Raw genomic sequence first — 21,203 nt, forward strand, 5'->3', positions numbered from 1 at the left:
ATACCAACCCGTTATTTCCTTTTAAACAGTGTTAACCTATCAGAATCTGTGATATTACGTGCATTGGGAAAAAACGTCTTTAATAAAAGAAGGTATATTCCTAAGCTGAAGGTCAAACAGATTACAGTTTTATTCAATGACTCTTCCAACTTATACAGAAAACTAAATATTACGCAAATTCTAAACAATAAACAGTACGTTACTTTTCCATGAAGTTCCTGTTGCTCTAAGAGTCTCAGTTTCTTCTTCCTTTTTTCACTAATTTTGGAAACAAGTGGGTTCAAAAGTCGAAATTCTTCACTCTCTTCATCTACTTGGAAGTCAGGGTTCTCAAACATAACTTTAAATCGATCATCGGTGAGAATATTAGGAAGGCTCTGTAAGAAAAAGATGTCAAAATTGAAAGTTAATATTAGAATAAAATCTGCCCAGAAAGATGGCTTAAAAACATCTTACTCAACAATTTATTAAAAAGCTACATAAGGCACAATTTACTAAGTTATTATGACATTGTTAAAGAACCAGTTTCCAGGCCTTCCTTCTTGCTTATTTCTTATCCACAATCAAATCCTATTAACCTATTTCACAGCAAGTATGTATTACTTGGCTGCTGCACACAAAGAGCTAAGAATGAGTCTTTTGGGCTAACTTCATGCTTAATACGTTGGAAAGATTTTTTTTTAGTTAACATTTTTTGATGTAAAAACATTTCTCAAGGAAATACATGGTTTTGAAACATGGCTTTTTAAGCATGACTACTATGCTGAACGAGAATTAGTCTGTCAACTTCAGATTCCAAAACTGGGAAAGGAAGCATGCACCAATAATAAGTTAAGAATTAACATGGGTCGGGGGGAGCTGATGGTGTAAGTTTACTGACTCTGAGTTGCTTGGAAACATAACGGATACTTCCTTCCCTTATAGGGTAGCCTCATCAATTTTCCCCTAGGCCATTTCACTGTTCTCAAAGGATATAGTGTATGACTGAGATTTTGACAAAATAAAGCTTTACAATTGAGACCCATCTGGATAGCTCAGGACTGACACTGAATTCCTTTTTATTTGTATCACTTCTGAACAGAACATTTTCTAGAAATGTACTATAAACTTAGTGAAGTGAAAGTCGCTCAGTCATGTCCGACTCCTTGCGACCCCATGGACTATACAGTCCATGGAATTCTCCAGGCCAGAATACTGGAGGGGGTAGCCTTTCCCTTCTCCAAGGGATCTTCCCAATCCAAGGATCAAACCCAGGTCTCCCGCATTGCAGGCGGATTCTTTACCACCTGAGCCACAAGTGAAGCCCAAGAATACTGGAGTGGGTAGCCTATCTCCAGCGGATCTTCCGACCCAGGAATCAAACCAGAGTCTCCTGCATTGCAGGTGGATTCTTTACCAACTGAGCTATCATGGTAGCCCAACTATAAACTTAAACAGATGATAACTGTATACACTCAGGGCTTCCTACTGTCCTAATCTGCAGTAGTCTTGGAAACAAGATAAACTAACCTATTTGACATGGTTTGTAATTAGACAGCCTAAGGAACAGGCTGGAGAAAACGAACCTATCTGTGGTGGCCCCTGGCTCTACCTAACAGACTTTATCTTACTGCCTGCTTCTCCACTACTGAGAGTAAATACGGCTCTAACAACTATACAAAAAATTGCCAACAAAAGTCCACCTAGTCAAAGCTTTGGTTTTTCCAATAGTCATGTATGGACATGAGAGTTGGACTAAAAAGAAAGCTGAGCACCGAAGAACTGATGCTTTTGAACTGTGGTGTTGGAGAAGACTCTTGAGAGTTTCTTGGATGGCAAAGAGATCAAACCAGTCAATCCTAAAGGAAATAAGTCCTGAATACTCATTGGAAGGACTGATGTTGAAGCTGAAGCTCCAATACTTTGGCCACCTGATGTGAAGAACTGACTCACTGAAAAAGACCCTGGTGCTGGGAAAGACTGAAAGCAGGAGGAGAAAGGGATAACTGAGGATGAGATGGTTGGATAGCATCACTGACTCGACGGACATGATTTTAAGCAAGCTCCGGGAGTTGGTGATGGAGAGGGAAGCCTGGCGTGCTGCAGTTCATGGGGTCACAAGGAGTTGGACACGACTGAGCAACTGAACTGAACTATACAAAAAAATTGGCAAACCATGAGACACTAAGGAACTTGGGCTATTTATTACCTGTATGTACCTAAAATCTGACTAATCTTTACTAAAATTCTATGATATTCTGAATTAATATTTGAGACACACTGAAGGCTTCCCTATTATCATTTCCAAAACAGATTTAAGATCAAGGAAGAAACAGAGATATGTCCTAGTTCTTGACCCCAAGGCACTCACTCACTCACAACTTGAGTAATAAACAAACCAGACTCTAAGCTACAAGGCACCTTATTGAAGGATGCTAAGCAGACATAAAGTACTCTAGGAGCAGAGGGGTAAAAAGTAATTCCAACAAGAGACATCTCAGTGGGGAGGTGTTGGGGGGGGGGGTGGGCAGTGCACATTGGGGAAGAGGCTTGTAAGAAGGGTACTTTTCAACAGATAGGAATTTGGGAAGAGCATTTCCAGCCCCCTGAGGAGTGGTGAGCAGTCTGATAATGCAAGGATAGTGGCAAAATTTGAAAAAACAATTTTTGATCAGGCAAGATTGTAAAAGACTTAATATGCCATGACCTTTCTCTGCAGGTAAGGGGAAATGACTAGGGAAAAAGAGGGTAAGGAGGAGAAAGGTGACAAACAGAAGAGTAAGTCAAGAATCTCAGACACAAAGAAAACTGCTTTGCGATTTTGCAGCCACATGGTACATGGTGGGCTATTGAGACAGAACTCAGACGCGAGGAAGATGAAGAGGCCACTTGAGGAAATGGGAACAGACAGGGCCTGAATCAGGGCAAATGTTATCCAAGGGTGAAGATACACTATAAGCTAGAATTGATAGATATCTCTATGGAGGAGATGAGAGGAGGAATATGGAAAAATAGTAAAGTACACCATGATACATTCAGACAACAGAGTATTATTTAGCACTAAAAAGAAACAGGGTATCAAGCTACAAAAAGACAGAGAGACCCTTACTAAGCAAAAGAAGCCAATCTGAACAGGCTACGATCCCAACTAAATGACACTGTAGAAAAGGTAAAACAATGGACTCACTCAAAAGTTCAGTGGGTGCTAGGGGTCAAGGGGAGGGATGAAGAGGTATAGCTCAGAGGGTGTGGGGGAAGCGAAAATATCCTGACCTTCTAATAGTGGACACATGTCTCTACATACGTGTCTCAAACCACAGCATGAACAACACCAAGCATGAACCCTAATGTAAACTGTGGGCTTCAGGGGATTATCACATATTAATGTAGGTTCATCAGCTGTAACAAACACACCCCCTTGGTGGAGGATATTAACAGCGAGGTGGGCTGGGGGTGGACCTAACACATGTGTGGGGGACAGGGGGTATGCGGGAAATCTCTGTACCTTCCTCTTACTTTTGCTGTGAATATAAAACTGTTATAGAAAGTATCTTTGGAAGAATGCAGTGAATGAGAGAAGTTAAACAGAGAAAAAAACAAAATTATGTTTCATTTAAGACCAGTTAACTCAGTGTATTCTGAAGGATGCCATCAGGTGTCTGAAAACCAGGCACCAGGGCTCAGAAGAGAAGAGAGGGCTACACTGGATACATTTTGGAGTTATCTGTAAACACAGGGCAGATGATACTGCCCAAGACCAGAAGAACAGTTATTTGCTAAGTATATATTTTCAGGTTTTATAGTTACATATTGTCATGTTTTACATATTTAGATTTAAAATGTATATGTATATAAAATGTATATTTAGATATAAAATGTATAACGTATATGTATGTGAAGTTGCTCAGTCGTGTATGACTCTCTGTGATCCCACTGACTGTAGCCTACCAGGCACCTCCGTCAATGGAATTTTCCAGGCAACAGTATTGGAGTCGGTTGCCATTTCCTTCTCCTGGGGATCTTCCTGATTCAGAGATCAAACTCAAGTCTCCTGCATTGCAGGCAGACAGATGCTTTACCGTCTGAGCCACCAGGGAAGCCAATGTAAATGTATATACATATGTAAATATACAAATCCAAGAGAAATCTTTTCTTTTCCATCTTACTGTATTATCACGTTTAATAAATAACAGAGAAACATGTTAAAAAAAAGAGTAAGTTGGCTAGTATTCTCTTTTTTCCCCTTAATTTAAAACAAGTTGCACTGCCCAAAGACAAGTATACCTTGGATGAACAAATATAAAGTAAAAACTCTTATAACCAAGCTGTAAAAATATTTCCCCCAGAGAGTTTTCCTAGTCTAATTGTTTGTTTTCACAGCCGTCTTAAATAAAAAACACCACAGTAGGATGAGATGTAGTTAGTGATGCCCTATAGTAGTTTACACACGTCTGGTTAGCAGTCTGCCCTATAAATATACGTGTATGTATGCCAAACACGTGCCACTGGAATCTGGGAAACATCGTAAGGTACTGTCACACTGTAGCCCTGCCTCAGAGAAGGGTGTTCTGGGTAGATCTGAGTGGGCACCCTCATTATCCACACTGTGCCCCAACACAGCAACGTATATGAGGAATACTCCACATTTAAAACAGATCAACACTTGCAATGCAATGGAATCTATGAAATTAAGGTGATGGCGACTTCTGAGTAAAGACAGTGGTTTGAACAGGAGCATCTCCTTCCAATCTCTGCTAAACCACCACTAAAACAATAGAAGAGGGGCTTTAAGAAGACACGAATCCCCAAGGATGAGGAGGCCAGGAAAGGAGATGGGAGCAACGAGGATGCAGAAGCAAGAGAGGAAGGTCTAGCACCTGGCGTCCCCCAGTGAAGGCCCTTCTGGAGGGGGACGCGTCCGGCAGGGGCCACGGTACGCTGAGGACGCACCTGGTACCCAGGGAGATGCCGCCTCACCCCAACGCCCCCGCCCTCCTGCTGACAGTTCCTGGGCCTCGAAACACTGGCAGCCAGGCCGTCACCCTCTGAGCAACAGAGTCTGACTGGAAGAGAGAGGCTGAAAGACACTGCGGTTTGGTGCATTCCCAGACAGACTGGCCAGGTCAGCACACAGGACTGAGGTGCCCTCAGGGTCTCCACTCAGCTTTTTGTATCTTCCACTCTTTTAAATCTGAACCAACGACTATGCATCACAGTAGGCAAAAACTACGTACAGTTTTCACCCAAGACTGTTTCCCAGCACCTGAGTTCCTGTACTGAGGGGGACCCGAGGAGGCCAGCACTGCGGCTGCATCTCTGGTGGAAGACAGCCCCCAGCACAGCCCTGGGCCGGTCCGGAGACTTCCTTGGACTCTTTCTCCCTCTTGCCTTAGTCTCACATTGGAGGAGAAAACCCTAAGGAACTTCCTGAGGAACAGTCGCACGTAATAGTGATTTGCTGTTGTTGCTACTGAGAACTGTGGGTGTGAGGATCTCTTTACTACCCCTTATACTGACTGCTTGTCTGTCTGGGCTGGAAACAACATTCCTTCAGAAAACTGAAGGTCCTTACGATTCTGGGTCCATCACGGGGTGAGGTGGAATGAACCACCAGGATGCTGGCTGTGAACCAGGATTTGAAGGGGACCATTCCAGAATGGAGCTGAGGAGAATGATGTAGAAGAGACTTCTTCAGGAAAGTCAAGTTTATATAACAACTGGTGATCTTCATGTAACTATGAAGAGACAAGATTTAGACAAGTGGCAAAGAACTGAGTGTTGACTATTGATTAAGTACAAGGAAAACTAACAAAAAGTCAATTACCAAGTCCAGGGACGACTAAGATTGTGCAGGAAATAAGACCCAGGAAGGAAATAAGACCTGACCCAGGGAAGAAAGGTTATCAAAAGACAATGCCTCCATATTCTCAGACAACTGAGAGCTATGTTACTGAAGAGTCCTTGTGAGGTGATCAAGTTTATTGCTTAAATAAATTTTTAAAGACAATGCCTGACATTTGAAAATCAAGGAGCACCATAGGCCAGCAATAAGAAACAGAGTTTTAGACCAAAATAATGAACTAAAAAGGCAAGAGTGTCAGGGAAGCTGAAAATGGGAGAGGGGAAAGAAGGGAGTGAATAGAAGGCTGGAAGGGCAGGCAACATTCCTAACAAACCTTGGCGAAATACTAGTTTTCAAAACTCTGTGTACAGAACTGTAACAACAACAGAAACCACACAATATTTAATTGGTACTGAAAAGCTTTAAAACATAACATTTTGGATGTTTAAACTGATCTGATCCAAGCCAGGGTCTATGAATAATTATGTCTTTTCCCTGGGGAGGTAAATAATTACTTAACATCTAAGCTGATGCTGGTATGGAAGAATCCTTAAGGCTGGTAGGACACTTCTCCCAGGGTCTCTGAGCCACAGAACACACTTAGCCTACTGACGTCATGCACGGCAGTACCTGGCTGGGCTGCTGCAGAATTCGAGAGAAGTACCTCCATACAAGACTTTAAGGCAATGGTGAAAATTTGGCAGAAAAGGCCAATGGGCAAGAAGTGGCACTTGTAAGAAAAGTGGCTTAGCTACAACGCACACCCTTATAGATCAAATGGATCACCATTTGCTTGCCTCTCCCAAAGTGCTTGTACCTATTGGGAGCTCAATATATATTAGCTGAAAGAATAAATGAATTGATTCTTAATTAGAATTAACACCTCCGCATTTCTAAGTTTGGGTAAGATTCAGGTAATTGCTTCCTGACACTATGTGGTGGGTCACTTGCCATTGCAGATCCAACATGAAGTGAATGGTAAACATCTTATTAGAATTTAATTATGTTATCAGTGGGAGCAATATCTGGGAACATATTTCATTGTCTGCCTCCATGAAATTTCAGCTGGAGTCAAAGCAGGCCATAACTGCACTGTACTGACTTTTAAATCAGAAGTTACCAGAGCTATTAAGGCTCTTAAGGGTTTGAAGAGCTGAGTTCAAAGACAAGACTAATGAAGTGCTGATGGATTTAACAATTCTTTCAAGTATTCTTTACAACTATAATGAAGGACTTTTTTCTTAATTCAGGAACAGTTTTTAAGGTCTTTAACTGTTAAACAACAAATCAGACAAGCTCTCTAACAGACTTTTTGTTGTTGCTGTTGTTTAGTCGCTAAGTGTTGTCTGACTCTTTGCAATCCCATGGACTGTCGTCCGCCAAGCTATTCTGTCCATGAGATTTCCCAGGCAAGAATACTAGAGTGGGTTGCCATTTCCTTCCCCAGGGGATGTTCCTATATTTAAGTATTTCTGCAAAGAAATTGAACTCTGATAATGAGGCCTGACTTGGGTCAGCAAGCCACTGAAAAGTCAATGAAAACACCCCTTTCTAGCAGTATTCTAGAATTCACACCACTACAAACACCATGCTTCCAGCTTCCAACAGCTGAAGGGAAATTGATGGAAGAAGAGAGGGATTTCTCAGGTTCTTCCTCTTTGCACTTGCAGTATGAACAGCACATAGCTGGATGCTTCTTTATAGGATAACCCTATAAATTGTTTTAAAGGCACAGACAACCATGACTTTCCCATGGACTCTGCAGGTCACTCTGCAGGTTTTCAGCTCTCGGGGTTGTTGCTACCATCCTGCACCCCTGGGCACAGCAAACGCCAACTATGTTCTCCATCTCCTCTGGCTGTCCCTAATCTCAGCAAGAGTGTGAAGAGGGGGGCAGAGAGAAAAGGGGCTTCCTCTGCATCTTCATAATCCTAAAACCTTTAAGAAAGGCTCCTGTACACTGTGTAAGCCATGCTGCACAAAGTATCAAAATTAAACATTAATTTGTGTCGTATTCTCTGTAACACTGAATGTCATACAGACTCAGATGCATAAACTGTAGATAGGAAAAGAAGACCTCTGCAGCGTAAACCAGCTCCTCTCCCTTCCCACTGCAACCTCAGGGCATGTAAATCCAAAGATCATATCTGTGAAGCTTGGGGAATGACTTATAAAGCTGACAAGTTACCTCCCTCACCATCCTCAGGCTGGGCTAACAAGAAAATCACTGGGAGCATGCCAAAGAGAACGTCAAGAGAGCCGGAAGCACTTATATTTTGAACACTTAAAACTCTATGCATACATGTGATACACTGATGAAATTAGCAAGGTACACAGCCACAAACACAATCACAGCACCAAGAAGGCTCAGTCTTACTCCTCATAGAGAAGGACAAGCTACGACCCAGTGAAGCTCAGCGTCACCCACGATGACACAACTGGTGAGCAAGGGGGACCAGACATGAGACCCTTCAGTGGCAGCCCCCTGACGCTGCTGAAGAGAGTGGTACAAAAATAAACACATGAAGAGCTCACCTGTTTCCATTCACTTACCTGGTTAAAAATCTACAGAGAGAACAGAGAAAGAATAAACACTAAGAAAACTCTCCGGACAGCTCGACACAGCTGGCCCAGATACAAAGTTTAGCCATCTACGCAGGCAGGTCCTGCAGGCTCGTAGGAGAGATGGGATCTTTACAACTCATTCCAGAGAAGAGTCCGGCCCACTTATCTGCCTGCCTGATCTAAGCCGATGGGGAAACAGCACGGAGAGGAATGAGGAAGCTCTCAGCTTCTCTGGGAAAATGGGAAAAAATCCGCCTTCTGTCTTGACACCACCGGGTGACCCTTACTTAGTTTATGAACGACCTTCGTCCATTTTACGTCAGGAATGGAAGGCAGAGAGCAGTTAATCCTTAGAGTGCATGCGCCCAGTAATGCCAAGTCTAAACGAAAGCTGGTTACTTTTTCAGTTATAAACAAACCTAGTGACTACAAAGAAAAACAATAAACAAATTAAATATTTAACAATAAAAGGGTTATTTAAAATACATCCAAAGATAAAATATGCAGCTCTCAAAATATTTATAAAGATTGTTTAGTAAAATGCAAAGCCACATGTGTTATTTTACAGAACCAAGATAAATATTTTATATATATATAGTAGTATCTTATTACAGTTTATAATTTTAAGAGGACTAAGACAGGAAGGAAATTCACTCAACTATTAATGATGCCTTTCTCTGGATAGAAGTACATGAGTGACTTTCTTCTTTATACTCTATCTGTTTTACGAATGAGTATATACTATCTAATAAACAGAGGAAACAAGGAAAACTAAACACATTTTCAAAGTAAAAGGATACAATTTACTATCAAGAAAACAGAGAAATAATTTATCAATATTTTCTTTGCCTTATAAAATCTTACCTTAACTTTCTTTTTCCAGGTAGATTTTTGCTTCTCCTCCTCTTCCTCAATTAATTTAAGTGCCAGCTCTTTGTTAACTTTTGGCAATTTCTAGTGGAGGAGGAAAAAAAAAAAATTGTGCTGCAATACCTACAATTGAGCTTTGGAGGTTAAAGCAAAGAGTAGGGACAAAGGGACTCCATGTCCTAGACTGCCTTGGCCAATACACACACACACATTCACTGCTTTTAACTAATAGTCTGAAAAAAGCAAAAGCTTGCTACTAGTCTCTGCACTGAAAGTGTGTGCGTATGTTTTACAAAATGTCCAGTTAGAAACGATCATATCCCTTGGTGGTCGATCTCCATCAGGCCGGGAAGGCAGGAGGAGATGGGGTTTCCGCTTCCCCTCTGCTGGCTGCAGGGCTGGTGTCATGCGTCAATAGTTCTGTCTCCTGGCAGTAACGACGTGGCTCCAGCAGAGCAAGGGAGTCCAGTTTGTGGCTTCCCCACGCTCCCAGGAACAGCCTCGTCCTACCTTGAGGGCCCCACCGCCAGCTGTCAGCCCTCTTCCGAGGTCCAAGTCTCTAGGCCCGCCTGTCTCCTACTGCCAGGTCCTGGCGAGTTAGCTGCTCCCTGTAGCCACCGCCTCCTTTATCAGCGTTTTTGCCTCTTCACCTCTCTAATACCCGGGTAACAATTCTTATACATTAAATTCTCTCTGATAATAGAACTAATGTGGCCTGATTCCTGTCTGGGCCCTGGCATAGTCTGATGACTGTTTCCCATGATCCAAACAGCTAGCCTAACAAACTCCCACGTGTCACCAAGAAATGGGGATTAGAAAAGCCCCAGCACTCCAAAGTCTAAAAACACCTGTTTGAAAACAGCACTGTATTTTCTTGGTAGGACCGACAGTATCAGCTCACCTGGCATTACCTGCCACAGCACCACTATCTTTACCATAAGGATGAAACTAGAGCATCCACCCTCACGACAAATAAAATATATCAAAAATATTAGTGAATGATGTAAACTAAGGATGGGGAAAGTAAGAAATGGATGGCAAGCTTCTCTGAATAATAAACAAAATAAAAATGAAGAACCTTTCTCTAGTAGATTCAATACTGACTGTAATATTTACCTTTAATTGCACTCTTTGTGCTCGTGTTTCTTCTATCTTCTGCCGGATCTTATCTTTCCTATATTCTTCATAAGCAAATGGATTTACCATCAATTTCACCTTTTTGAAGTAGAAGAAAATTAAAACCAAGAGAACTACATTTAGCAGCATGTCTCATATACAGCATGAATATCATGCCAAAGGATAGATCTTTTACAAATCTTAAGTAAGTTTTATAAAAATATACATAAGTAGAGAAGAAATGGCCACAAAGCGATTATCAGTCACCTTACATAACTGTAGCTTTGTACTTACTTTGTGGTAGAGCCTTATATCCATGAAAAATCCATGCATATATGCCCGAAGAAAAGGTGATCCAATGAGATGTGTGAGCCCTGGGGGAAGTTAACCAGAAGAGGGCAGATCTTTATGAAATCCTGATCCTGATTAAAATTCAGCAGTTTTTCACAGATAACAATTTGATTATAATTTCACTTCTAAGTAAAAATTTAAGGATTAGAATCACTTATCTTCTTTAATAACTGCAAAGAAAATTTCAATCTACTTCAGCAACATTATCTTACTTATTTTTAACGTAATATTGTACTAAGCATAAAAATGATGGAAAGGTATTCATGAACTATAACAGACTAGTAAAGAAGGGCTCCCCATACTACTGGTTCTCAGGTTTTTTTCATTCATGAAAGTGAAGTCACTCAGTCATGTCATTCTTTACGACCCCATGGACTGTAGCCCACCAGGCTCCTCCGTCCATGGGATTCTCCAGGCAAGAATATTGGAGTAGGTTGCCATTTCCTTCTCCAGGGGATCTTCCCGACCCAGGGATCAAACCCGGGGCTCCTGGATTGCAGGCAGACGCTTTACCCTCTGAGCCATCAGGGAAGCCCTTTTCCATAAGACAGTTTCAAATTAAAAAATAATACTGAGACTCAACACTAGGTTGCCAACTTTCATATTGCCAAGTATGAACAGGGCTGGGGTAGGGGTGGGAGTGGGGTGGGGGAGGGGGATGGTCCGTAATTTCCAAAAACAAAAGAAAAACTGTGTCACAACAATAAAGTAGAAAGGGTATGTGTTCCCCCAAAACAGAATAACTGGCAAATGTATACCAACACACATACTAAATACACACATACTGCATTATGGATGAATGAGAAGTCTAAGCCAATGAGTGTCTAGCAGCCCTGCTTTAAAGAGTATCTTTCACAAGGTTCCCAAGATTCAGTAGATTTCATTTACAATTAGTGGTGCGGGGGGTCACATAAGGATGCCCTGCCTATGTCATAGAAATTATTAACTGCAAATATTTTCACAGAGAAAGGTTACAAGAATATTCATCTTCAGAATAAGACCGCCTATGAAATAATTCACATGAACAGCACTTTCGTTTATATAATACTAAGTGACTAAGCCTCCAAGGAAAGCATTACCCTGATTTCCAAATTTTAGAAATAACCCTCCAGGGCTAAAAATAATGTCTGGGTAAAATCACATAGGTGTACAAAACAGTATATAGAACAACATCAAAAGGCAAACCTAAATTTAGGATAATTTCATAAGGTAATTATAAGTCTTGGTCAGAAAAGTACTTTCTTAGAACAGTAGGTCAATAAAACTCCATTGTTTGAATTTGCACAGTGGAAACTTAAAGGGGCAGTGGGGAAGGCTGAACCTTAATGAAATGTCCAAATGCACAACAATCTGCAATGAGGTACCTGCACATGTGTTTTTATAATTTTTTATTTCCTCTATTAAGTATACAGAACTTATATTTATGGCCCAGAATTATTCCCATTCCAAGTTAGGTCATGAATAAAACCCAGCAGGAAGTTTTTCATATTAAAACAATTGTAAGGAGAGATCTGGCGTCAGGTTTTCTCATCCTTAGCTCCAGACAACACCGGTCCCAACAGATCTTGGAGGAAGACGAGGTTCTGTGATTAAGTAAGTTTCCTCCCTCCTAGTGATTTACAGTGTATAATGATATTAAAGGCTCAAAGTCCACAGAAGACAAACTGATATAACTTGGTTAAACTGAACATTTCTCAAATAAACTTATTTGCCACAAATTTCTTAAAACGATAGGTAACATTATGGATTGTTTAAATACTGTGCTGAGTAATTTTCAGGCATGATCTGATTCATTCTCTAAGCAACTCGATGAGTAGGTGCCATTATTATCATTTTATAGATGAGGAAATGAAGGCACAATGTAATTAAGTAAACTGGTCAAGTCACAGAGCTATTTCACGGTAGAGGTGGGGTGTGAGCCCATGTCAGCCTCCCTAAAGCCTGTATCGGCCACTATGCTGCCCATCTAGCACTTCTTACAGAAGCAGGGGTCCATGAAACACATTTTGGGCAATGGCATGCTACAGGACCTGCTAAAGGCCATAGCTAGGAAATGACAGAACTTGCAACTTTTCAAATGCTATAATCTTGAGAAACAAGGGAAGTCAGTTCCATGGCCTTATTTTTACTTTAACATAAGCTACTTATTTGATAAATGAAAATACTGATGGTAAAATCTATTGAAAAATATAACCAATGGCTATAATAATCTACATGAAAATGATTTCTAGTATAATTTATTTTGTTGAATATTATATCTATTTCCATAGTCTTAAAAATAGGCAGTGTGGGGACTTCCCTGATGGTCCAGTTGGGGAACAAGATCCCACATGCTGCAGCTAAGAGTTCACATGCCACAACTAAAGATCCTATGTGCTGCAACTAAGACCTTGTGCAGCCAAATAAATAAAAAAATAAGCATCTGAAGAAAAAAATTGGCAGCATAAATGTATTTTAACAAAACGTATTTAAACCTTTATAACTGCCTTCCTCACCCAAAATAAACATAGTCAAGAGACTGAAAAAGCACCCAAAATATACTAAACACAGTAGTTTTTAAAAATCCACAAAATAAAAATGTCTTTTTATTCTTCAGTGTAAGAATGTAGGTGAGTGTCACACAACCATACTACAAAAATTACGCTGGAGACATTTAAGAAGGCATTTCCATAGAAAGATCTATTTTACCTTATTTCATCCATAAGTCACTTTTCAAAAGGCTAAACACAACTCTTTCCTTCTTAAACACATTAAAATTTAAGGAATTATTTTGGTGGTAGCTGGCAGAAAATAATTTTGCCTGAATTAACTGCGCTAAAAGATATGGTTTAAATATAATGTCTAACTAAGACTCTCGTCTAATCTGTTACATGATTCTATTTTCTTTTAACATTCAACTGCTATTGTATATCTCTTTGTTCTAAAGACAACTAAGCTGCCTAGCCTTGCAGAGAATGGATCCTGTTTTTGTATTCTCAATAATTTGCTATGCAGCCTTTTTTCAAGAGAACAAGATTAACAAAACCTACTCTCATCCTGCAAACTAGTGCTAGTCAACTAAGACAAATATGTTCTTCAGGGTGTCAGTATGGCTGAGGTTAGTTAAGAGCATGGACTCTAGGTTTAAATTCTAACCCACACATTTACCACCACTGAAGCCTTTGGGAAGTTACTTTAATCTTTCCATGCCTCAGTTTCTTAACCTATAAAATGAAATCATAATAGTATCCACTCAACAGGTGTGATGATTAAATAAAATGTATATAAAACATTCAGAATACTGCCTGGGCAAATGTAAGCCCTATTTTAATGTTGGCCATTATTAAGAAGCATTTTTGGTTTGTATTCTTTAAATTCAAATAACAGTTAAGGTTCTACATACTTGAGGATTCAACCCATGGTTTCTAAGTTGCGGATTTGGTCTATTAACAAGCAAACCTACAAGGGAGACAAAAAGCATTTACGTGCAGTCTCTGAGATTTCTCACAATCTTATTATATTCAAATAGTACTTGAAAGAAAGTCACTGCTTCCAGGACTGGTATTTTCCTATACACAGGTGGTAGGCCAAAAAAACTGTTCCTCACTTAACATACAAAAACGCTTCAGTAGATTGAACTTATCTGAATCTTCTAAGCAGACACTATATGTACTATGTTTAATACCTGATTTGTCAGAAAGAGAAGATCTGCAACATCAGATGAATGTGACTCCATCACTTCTGATGTTCAAAATTCAAAACAAGTAGAAATAATTTTATAAACATTTCATTGTAATTTTCTTTTACCTAAATTTTCAAGGTCTTTCTTGGTGACAAATTTGTAATCATCATAAACTGTGCTTTCTGGGTTCTCTTCTAATTCTTCTGTCAAGTTGTCCAAGAAGGAACACCACCTGGGAGCAGGACCCAAAACCTGCCGGGTTGACGAAAAGGTTAGCAAGTGTATACCCTCATCATATCAACTAAGAGTCAGTTATTTTACAACCAGTTTCCGCAAATACACTTTTAAAATCCTTGATTCCATCAGAAGTACTGAGAAATAACTGCAAAACGCATCATCAAGTCTATAATGGAAGAGAATAAACAAAGTAGGAAGATTAGGCTTACAAGGGAAAAAAAAAAACCTCAGTGTGGGATACAGTGATATTAATGAATATTCTTACATGAGAACTATGAAAAATAAATAATAATTCAGGTACTAAGAATAACATCCATCTATATAGTTCCACCACCTCTCTCATTCAAAACATAAATAGAATTTACAAAGGCATACACTTGGCATAGCAGATTTTTAAAGTTTGTCATGCATGACAAACAAAAGTCTAAACAAAAGGAGAATCACCCTTTCCTAAGAGTTTTCAACTAATGACTTGATAATTACATTCTATCTTGTATGGTCCATTTCATTTAATTGATGAAAAAATTAAAATTCTGTGTATAGAATTCTTCAGATTTAACCTAAAACTGGTGGCCAAGATCCACAATTAGTCCCAATGAAAGGCTGAGGAACAAAGGATTAAAGAGAATTTATAACCAAGTAATAAAATATGAATACTTCAATTTGTAACCCAATTACTTCCATAAAATAATGATTGTTTTTCACTTTTTTGCCCTTGATACAAATCTTTCCCACCAGATGCCTCACCCACTGAGGTCAACATTTATCCCAAAGGAAATAACACTCAGCGGGAAAGCCAAGATCATGGTAGAGGCTTTCAGAAGAGAGAACTCTGGGCTCTTACAAAATGGATCTACCTGCCTGTGTATTCTGATAGTAATCAATTAAACGGGGCGGGGGGGGGGCGGGTAACAAAACTCATAGTGGAAATTATTAAATCTAGCTTAAACTTTTTGGAGAAGGGAAGGCAGGAGGAAGAGAGTTACATCAAAGAAAAATGGCCCCTAATATCCTCTTCAACCATTAAAAAAAAAAAAAAAAGAAAAAAGCAGATGTTAGATATAGCTATACTAATTTATAATTTTATTATTTTGCCTGATTAGAAAGAGAATGATCCCACCACTCCTGCCAAAGGCTATGGGGCTCATGAACAAGAAAAACAACTCTTAATGACAAGTAAAAAGTACCACTGAGAATTTCCTTACTAGCATAATCTATATAATTCTTAAAAACAGAAGGAAAGGTCTTGATACACTTAGTGGTTTGACTAACCATAAAAGACAAATCTTCAAGAAATGTAAGGCAATAAAAAAAAAAAATCAATGTAGATCACTTTAAAGAAACTGTTCTGATATTAAGCAATTTTAGGACAGTCACTTGAAGTCAACAAATACTGATATTACTTACTACTAGATATAAAACACTGTGCTAAACCAAAGTCCCCGACCATGGTCTTATCCCCCAAGGACTTAAAAACCTAACTGGAGCAGAGAGCGTGTATGTGTGTGCACACGCATGCACATGCACACACACTCAGCTGCTTAAAGCAATGGACTGAGATTGCACTAAGTCCATGTGGAAGACAAGTGAGGGCTAGATGAAACAGGCTGGGTTGGGATAAGTATATCTGAAAGGACTTCCGGTTGGAATGAACATGTGAGCAAGCTAGGAAAACTACGGGGCACCTTCTGAGAGTCAGAGTTTAGGCACCGGAGCTACAGAGGAATCTGCGTTCCATCAGTCACAGATCTGCCCAAGTGAAGCTCTACCACGTGCTGCTGTAAGGCCCAGGACTGCAGTCTTTTCTCTCAGAGAGGAGCAGGTGTAGTCACTATTAGCGCTTTTCCAGGACGTGAGATCCAAGGTAGGTTCTTACGGGAGGGTCCAAACTTCACCTGTTTTAAGTGCTTAATTTCCAGTGCCTAGAACATTGCCTGCCAAGTAGCAGGTGTTAAGTATTTCATAAATAAATCTATTCATACATAAAACACATATGAATGCATTTAAGATTTCCAAACAAGACTTAAAGGGTCTTGTCTGGCAAAAGTTATTTTGTAAATGGTCTAGGACCTCACAATAGTTTCGCATTTAAACCTTAAATCAGTCATAAACATGGGGTTCAAAGACAATGAAAAGATACAATTCTGCGTTTACTGACTATTCTTGGGGGAAGAGATGTAGGAGTATCAAAATATCAGACCAGATCTGAACTTACTTTCACGTGGTTCTTTTTTATTATGTTTCACAACACTCCTCTTGATGGTTATCTGGATTCTAATGGAATTGTTTCAGATTGCCTCTCTAGGGACAAGTCTGGCTAGGTAAATAATCTCTGCCATCAAATTCACAACCATCAAATTTTACAGGAGGAAATAGTTTCATCAAAAACAAGAAAGGCTAATGGGCTGATTTTATTAATCACGTTTCCCTACTTCCTACTCAGAGAAAAAAACATCAAAATGATGATAACAAAGTTGAAATTACTGATTTAGTTGGCATTAAGTAGAGGTTTTATCCACATAAGAGCTTTCCGCAAAGGTCTACCCCCAATAAATTGCAAAAACAGTGGTCAGCTTAACCAACAAAGAGGGTTTAACTACATCATGCACAGCTCTGATGTATCTGTAATGACCACAATATTAATTCATGTATAAATTAAATAATAAAAATTCCTCACCGTCCTTACTCATAAAATGTTAATCCTTCAACTAAGATTTAACAATAAATTAACTTATTCTTAAAATTCTGGCTTCAGAACTTGAAGAAAACATCTTTTTTTTTCCCCCACAACCGACATACTATTACTACTAGCTCAAAAGATTCTAGGTTTTCTGTAGTATCATTATATTGTTATATTCTCTACTGCAGTCAAAATTGATTATTTTTTTTAACTGATTATTCTTTGATGATCTACATTTTTATGCACCGTAAGAGTTTTGTTTCAGAAACTTGGTGAAGATTCTTCTATTTTAAACTTCAGTGATCTGTCAATGATCTTCCACTGTTTATTTATAAAGCACTTTCTAAACTCACAGGTCAGTAAAAGTACAGAACTGGAAACTGACTCAACAAACTGCTATAAAGGGCAACCAATTTAAACAGAAATACCTACCCTCCAAAAGAGGAGAGAATCTTTATCGGTGTGCTATGGGACGCCCTTGACTCAAAAGCAGCCGATTATCTGCTTGCTCTAATCCATTTGGGCAAAGGAACCAATTTGAAGGTACATGAAAATACATGCCACGTGCCCAAGATTATCTGTCTGCATGATTACAAGCTACCTGTAAGAGGTTAAGCATATATGCCTAGTTTAAAACCTCAAAATTCTCGTATATTCTGGTAATGGACAAAAATGATGAAGAGTGGGGAGGAAAGACAATGAATATTAAAATTCTCAGTTGACAGAAACGGTACCCCTTCCCTCATTCTTCTTTTGAAAAACCACTGTGCCACACCTAAAGCTGGGTTAAGGCAGAACTAAGCATTGAGGATTACTGAATGGATGGTTTTAACAGATCAGGGTGATTAAAATAACAATTATTGACATTACTAGAAACAAAGAACCAACTGTACTAACTCAATATAGATGACATAGATTTTTCCATTTACTTATAAGAATACTGAGAGTATTTCCTACTATTAATCTAAAAGTCACTGACAGTATAGAACAGCAATTAAATATGAAATTGTTATCTTGAGTTTTAAACTAATTACCTAAAAAACAATTTAAAAAACTTTAGTAACTAAGAAATCTCTTAATTACTCCATTTACTAGAACTATATCAGCATACAATAAATAGCTTCTTTCTTTTTTCACAGTAACTGTGAATCAAAATGGGAAACTAACTGTATGTAAAATACCCAAGTGGTCTAATACATATATCAGTTAAAGATTCCTCCTACTAGAATTTTAACCCATAGCTAACGTGGAGTCTGTTACTCTCACTATAAGGCCAATATTCTTTATTAGAAACTGTTGGGGCCAAAAAGCATCTGAAACTCAGAACCTTAGGCATTTTCAAAAGGTAACACAGTTATGTATACTGCATTTATGTAAAATCTTCAGTGGTGTCTGGGTCAGTGGTCCATAACTAAACATGTTAAAAGTTCTCTGAGGCAAAATCCATACATCTTCATGCTAGGGATCTAGATAAACAGACTAGAAAGAGTCCTGCCATTACATGTCAGATTTGAGTCCTAATGAAGCATTTCTAATTTTGCCACCAATGAGTTATAATAAAACAAAACAAAACAAAAAAACAACTAAGGGCTTTTCGGACTTCAGAATGGCAGATCAGAGATGATGGAATATACTGTACTGTAAATATCATTAACCACTATTAATGGTAATTTTTCTAAATGGAAAGCCTGTATCTTCAGAAGGGGAATGGGATTTTGCCAACTAAGACGACCAACCCTGCGTACATAAACTCAAAGGCAAACTTCTTTTTCAAACTTTCCCTCCATTATTAGCTGAATGACACCACTAGCACCAGCATGTATTTTCAAATTCTGACAGCTGGGGATTACTAATAACCGATCATAAATAAGCCTAAGACAAGAGAGACAGCTGGGTGAGCCAAGGGAGTGACCATGAATTCGAGCATGTAATTGTATTTGCAACATAATGAGCTGCCTAATTGCATATCCAAGTTTACATGCATTTGCGTGAGTAATTATGAGTCATTTAAAGGTACCTGACTTGTAGTGCTTTGTTCTCTCATTCCTAAAGATCAGATTAGCAAAAGAGCAATTTAACATTTAAAAATACTTTAGAAAGGAGAAAGATTATTATCTGCCATGATTTCAATTTTGATTCTGTTTTTGAAAAGTAGTTTAGACACTGAAATAAAATGATAATAAAATAAAATAATTGTTGTTTAGTTGCTAAGTTGTGTCCGACTATAACCCCATGGACTGCAGCCCGCCAGGCTCCTCTGTCCATGGGATTTCCCAGGCAAGCACACTGGAGCAGCTTGCCATTTCCTTCTCCAGGGCATCTTCCCCACCCAAGGATTGAACCCGGGTCTCCTGCACTGGCAGGTAGGTTCTTTACCCTGGGCCACCACTGAAGCTCGATCATAAAATAAGGCCAGGTGAAAAGGAAAAAGTAAGATTACTTATGCCACCCTACCACCATCAGCCAACAAACACTTTTAGTGGCACACTAACTACATATTATCTCCTCTCCCTCCCAAGCCTAGTTAAAATGACAGTAAATCAATATAAAAGATAATAACCTGCAAAGACAAAAAGAACAAAAGAAGAAAATACAGTGGTTAACAGATTTAACACAGTATAAATTACAGAGGTAATAACAAAGAGGAGACTAGATTCTTTCCTTAGTGTCCTTGAGACCCAGCACTCCTAGGCTCCATATATCTGGGAAGACGGCCCGAACAGAGGGGAGATGATGGAGCTGATGAAGCCCCTTAAGAAACCAGAGGACCGTTCCCTGGAGAGAGTGAAGGAAAGCTGCTCCACATGAGTGGATACCCGGCAATGGTGACTTGAGCTGTAGGGCTGGAATCGGCAAACTAACTGGCGGCCTACACATCAAAGTATGTGGCCCTCTGCCCTGTTTCCAACTCCCGGAAGGCCAGGAGCCATACGCGTGCTGCTAGGCTTCCATCCCTGCCAGCCTAAACCCCCAACACTCCTGGTGAGAAACTGGGGGATTCTCTGTAGAAAACTAAAGATCCCCAAAGAGAGCCTTCCCAATGTTGCTACCTGGGAATTCTCCAATACAGGCACAGACCTCATTTTATTGTACTTTGCTGATACTATGTTGTTTAGAAATTGAAGGTGTGTGACAACACTGCGCTGTCAGATGACGGTTAGCAAGCTGTTGATCCCTGGGATCAAGAAGATCCCCTGGAGAAGGAAACAGCAACCCACTCCAGTTTTCTTGCCTGGGAAATCACACGAACAGAGGAGCCTGGCAAGGCTACAGTCCGTGGGGGTCACAAAGAGTCAGACACGACTTAACAACTAAGCATGAGTGTGTGTGCTCAGTTGCTTTCTTGGAATCTCATGGACTGTAGCCTCACCAGGCTCCTCTGTCCACAGGATTTCCTGGGCAATAAAATTGGAGTGGGTTGCCATTTCCTTCTCAAGGGGATTCTTTCTGACTCTGGGGTCAAACCCTATCTCTGGCATTGGCAGGTGGATTCTTTACCACTGAGCCACCAGGAAAGCCCCCCTCTTTTTTAGCAATAAAATATTTTAAAATTAAGGTATGTATATTTTTTAGATGTAATGCTCTTGCACACAATATAGAATAATGTAAACATAACTTTTATATGCACAGAAAACTAAATGCATATATCCACTGGAGATCTACTGACTTTGAGCTTGGTGATATTCAGAACATGCAAACTTAGTAAACACTAAATAGTCCAGCTAAATTAAGGAAAAGGGCTTAAAAGAATTACTCTCAAGTGAACCATGGTCAATTCGAGAGAGCAAAAATCTTATTCAAAACCATGACATTCCTTTATGAACCAAATATCTTCAAGTTCTTTTAAGTATTCAAAACTGTACTACATTTAATCTAAGTATTTCTAATTTGAGTGAGAATGA

General features: G+C 39.5%; 1 protein-coding gene across 1 annotated transcript in view; it reads right to left on the reverse strand.

The window, feature by feature from the left end:
• The window catches only part of NOL10 (nucleolar protein 10), an 85,404-nt gene that overhangs the window by 16,153 nt on the left and 48,048 nt on the right, over nucleotides 1–21,203 (reverse strand). The window contains exons 14-18 of the mRNA XM_065928589.1: nucleotides 14,510–14,636; nucleotides 10,667–10,746; nucleotides 10,373–10,471; nucleotides 9,251–9,340; nucleotides 204–377 (exon numbers count right to left, since the gene is read on the reverse strand). Coding sequence (XP_065784661.1) covers nucleotides 204–377; nucleotides 9,251–9,340; nucleotides 10,373–10,471; nucleotides 10,667–10,746; nucleotides 14,510–14,636 — 570 coding nt within the window. The remainder of the gene's footprint in view (nucleotides 1–203; nucleotides 378–9,250; nucleotides 9,341–10,372; nucleotides 10,472–10,666; nucleotides 10,747–14,509; nucleotides 14,637–21,203) is intronic.

The sequence above is a fragment of the Muntiacus reevesi genome, chromosome 3 (assembly GCF_963930625.1).
Source record: "Muntiacus reevesi chromosome 3, mMunRee1.1, whole genome shotgun sequence".
Classification (NCBI taxonomy): Eukaryota; Metazoa; Chordata; class Mammalia; order Artiodactyla; family Cervidae; genus Muntiacus; species Muntiacus reevesi.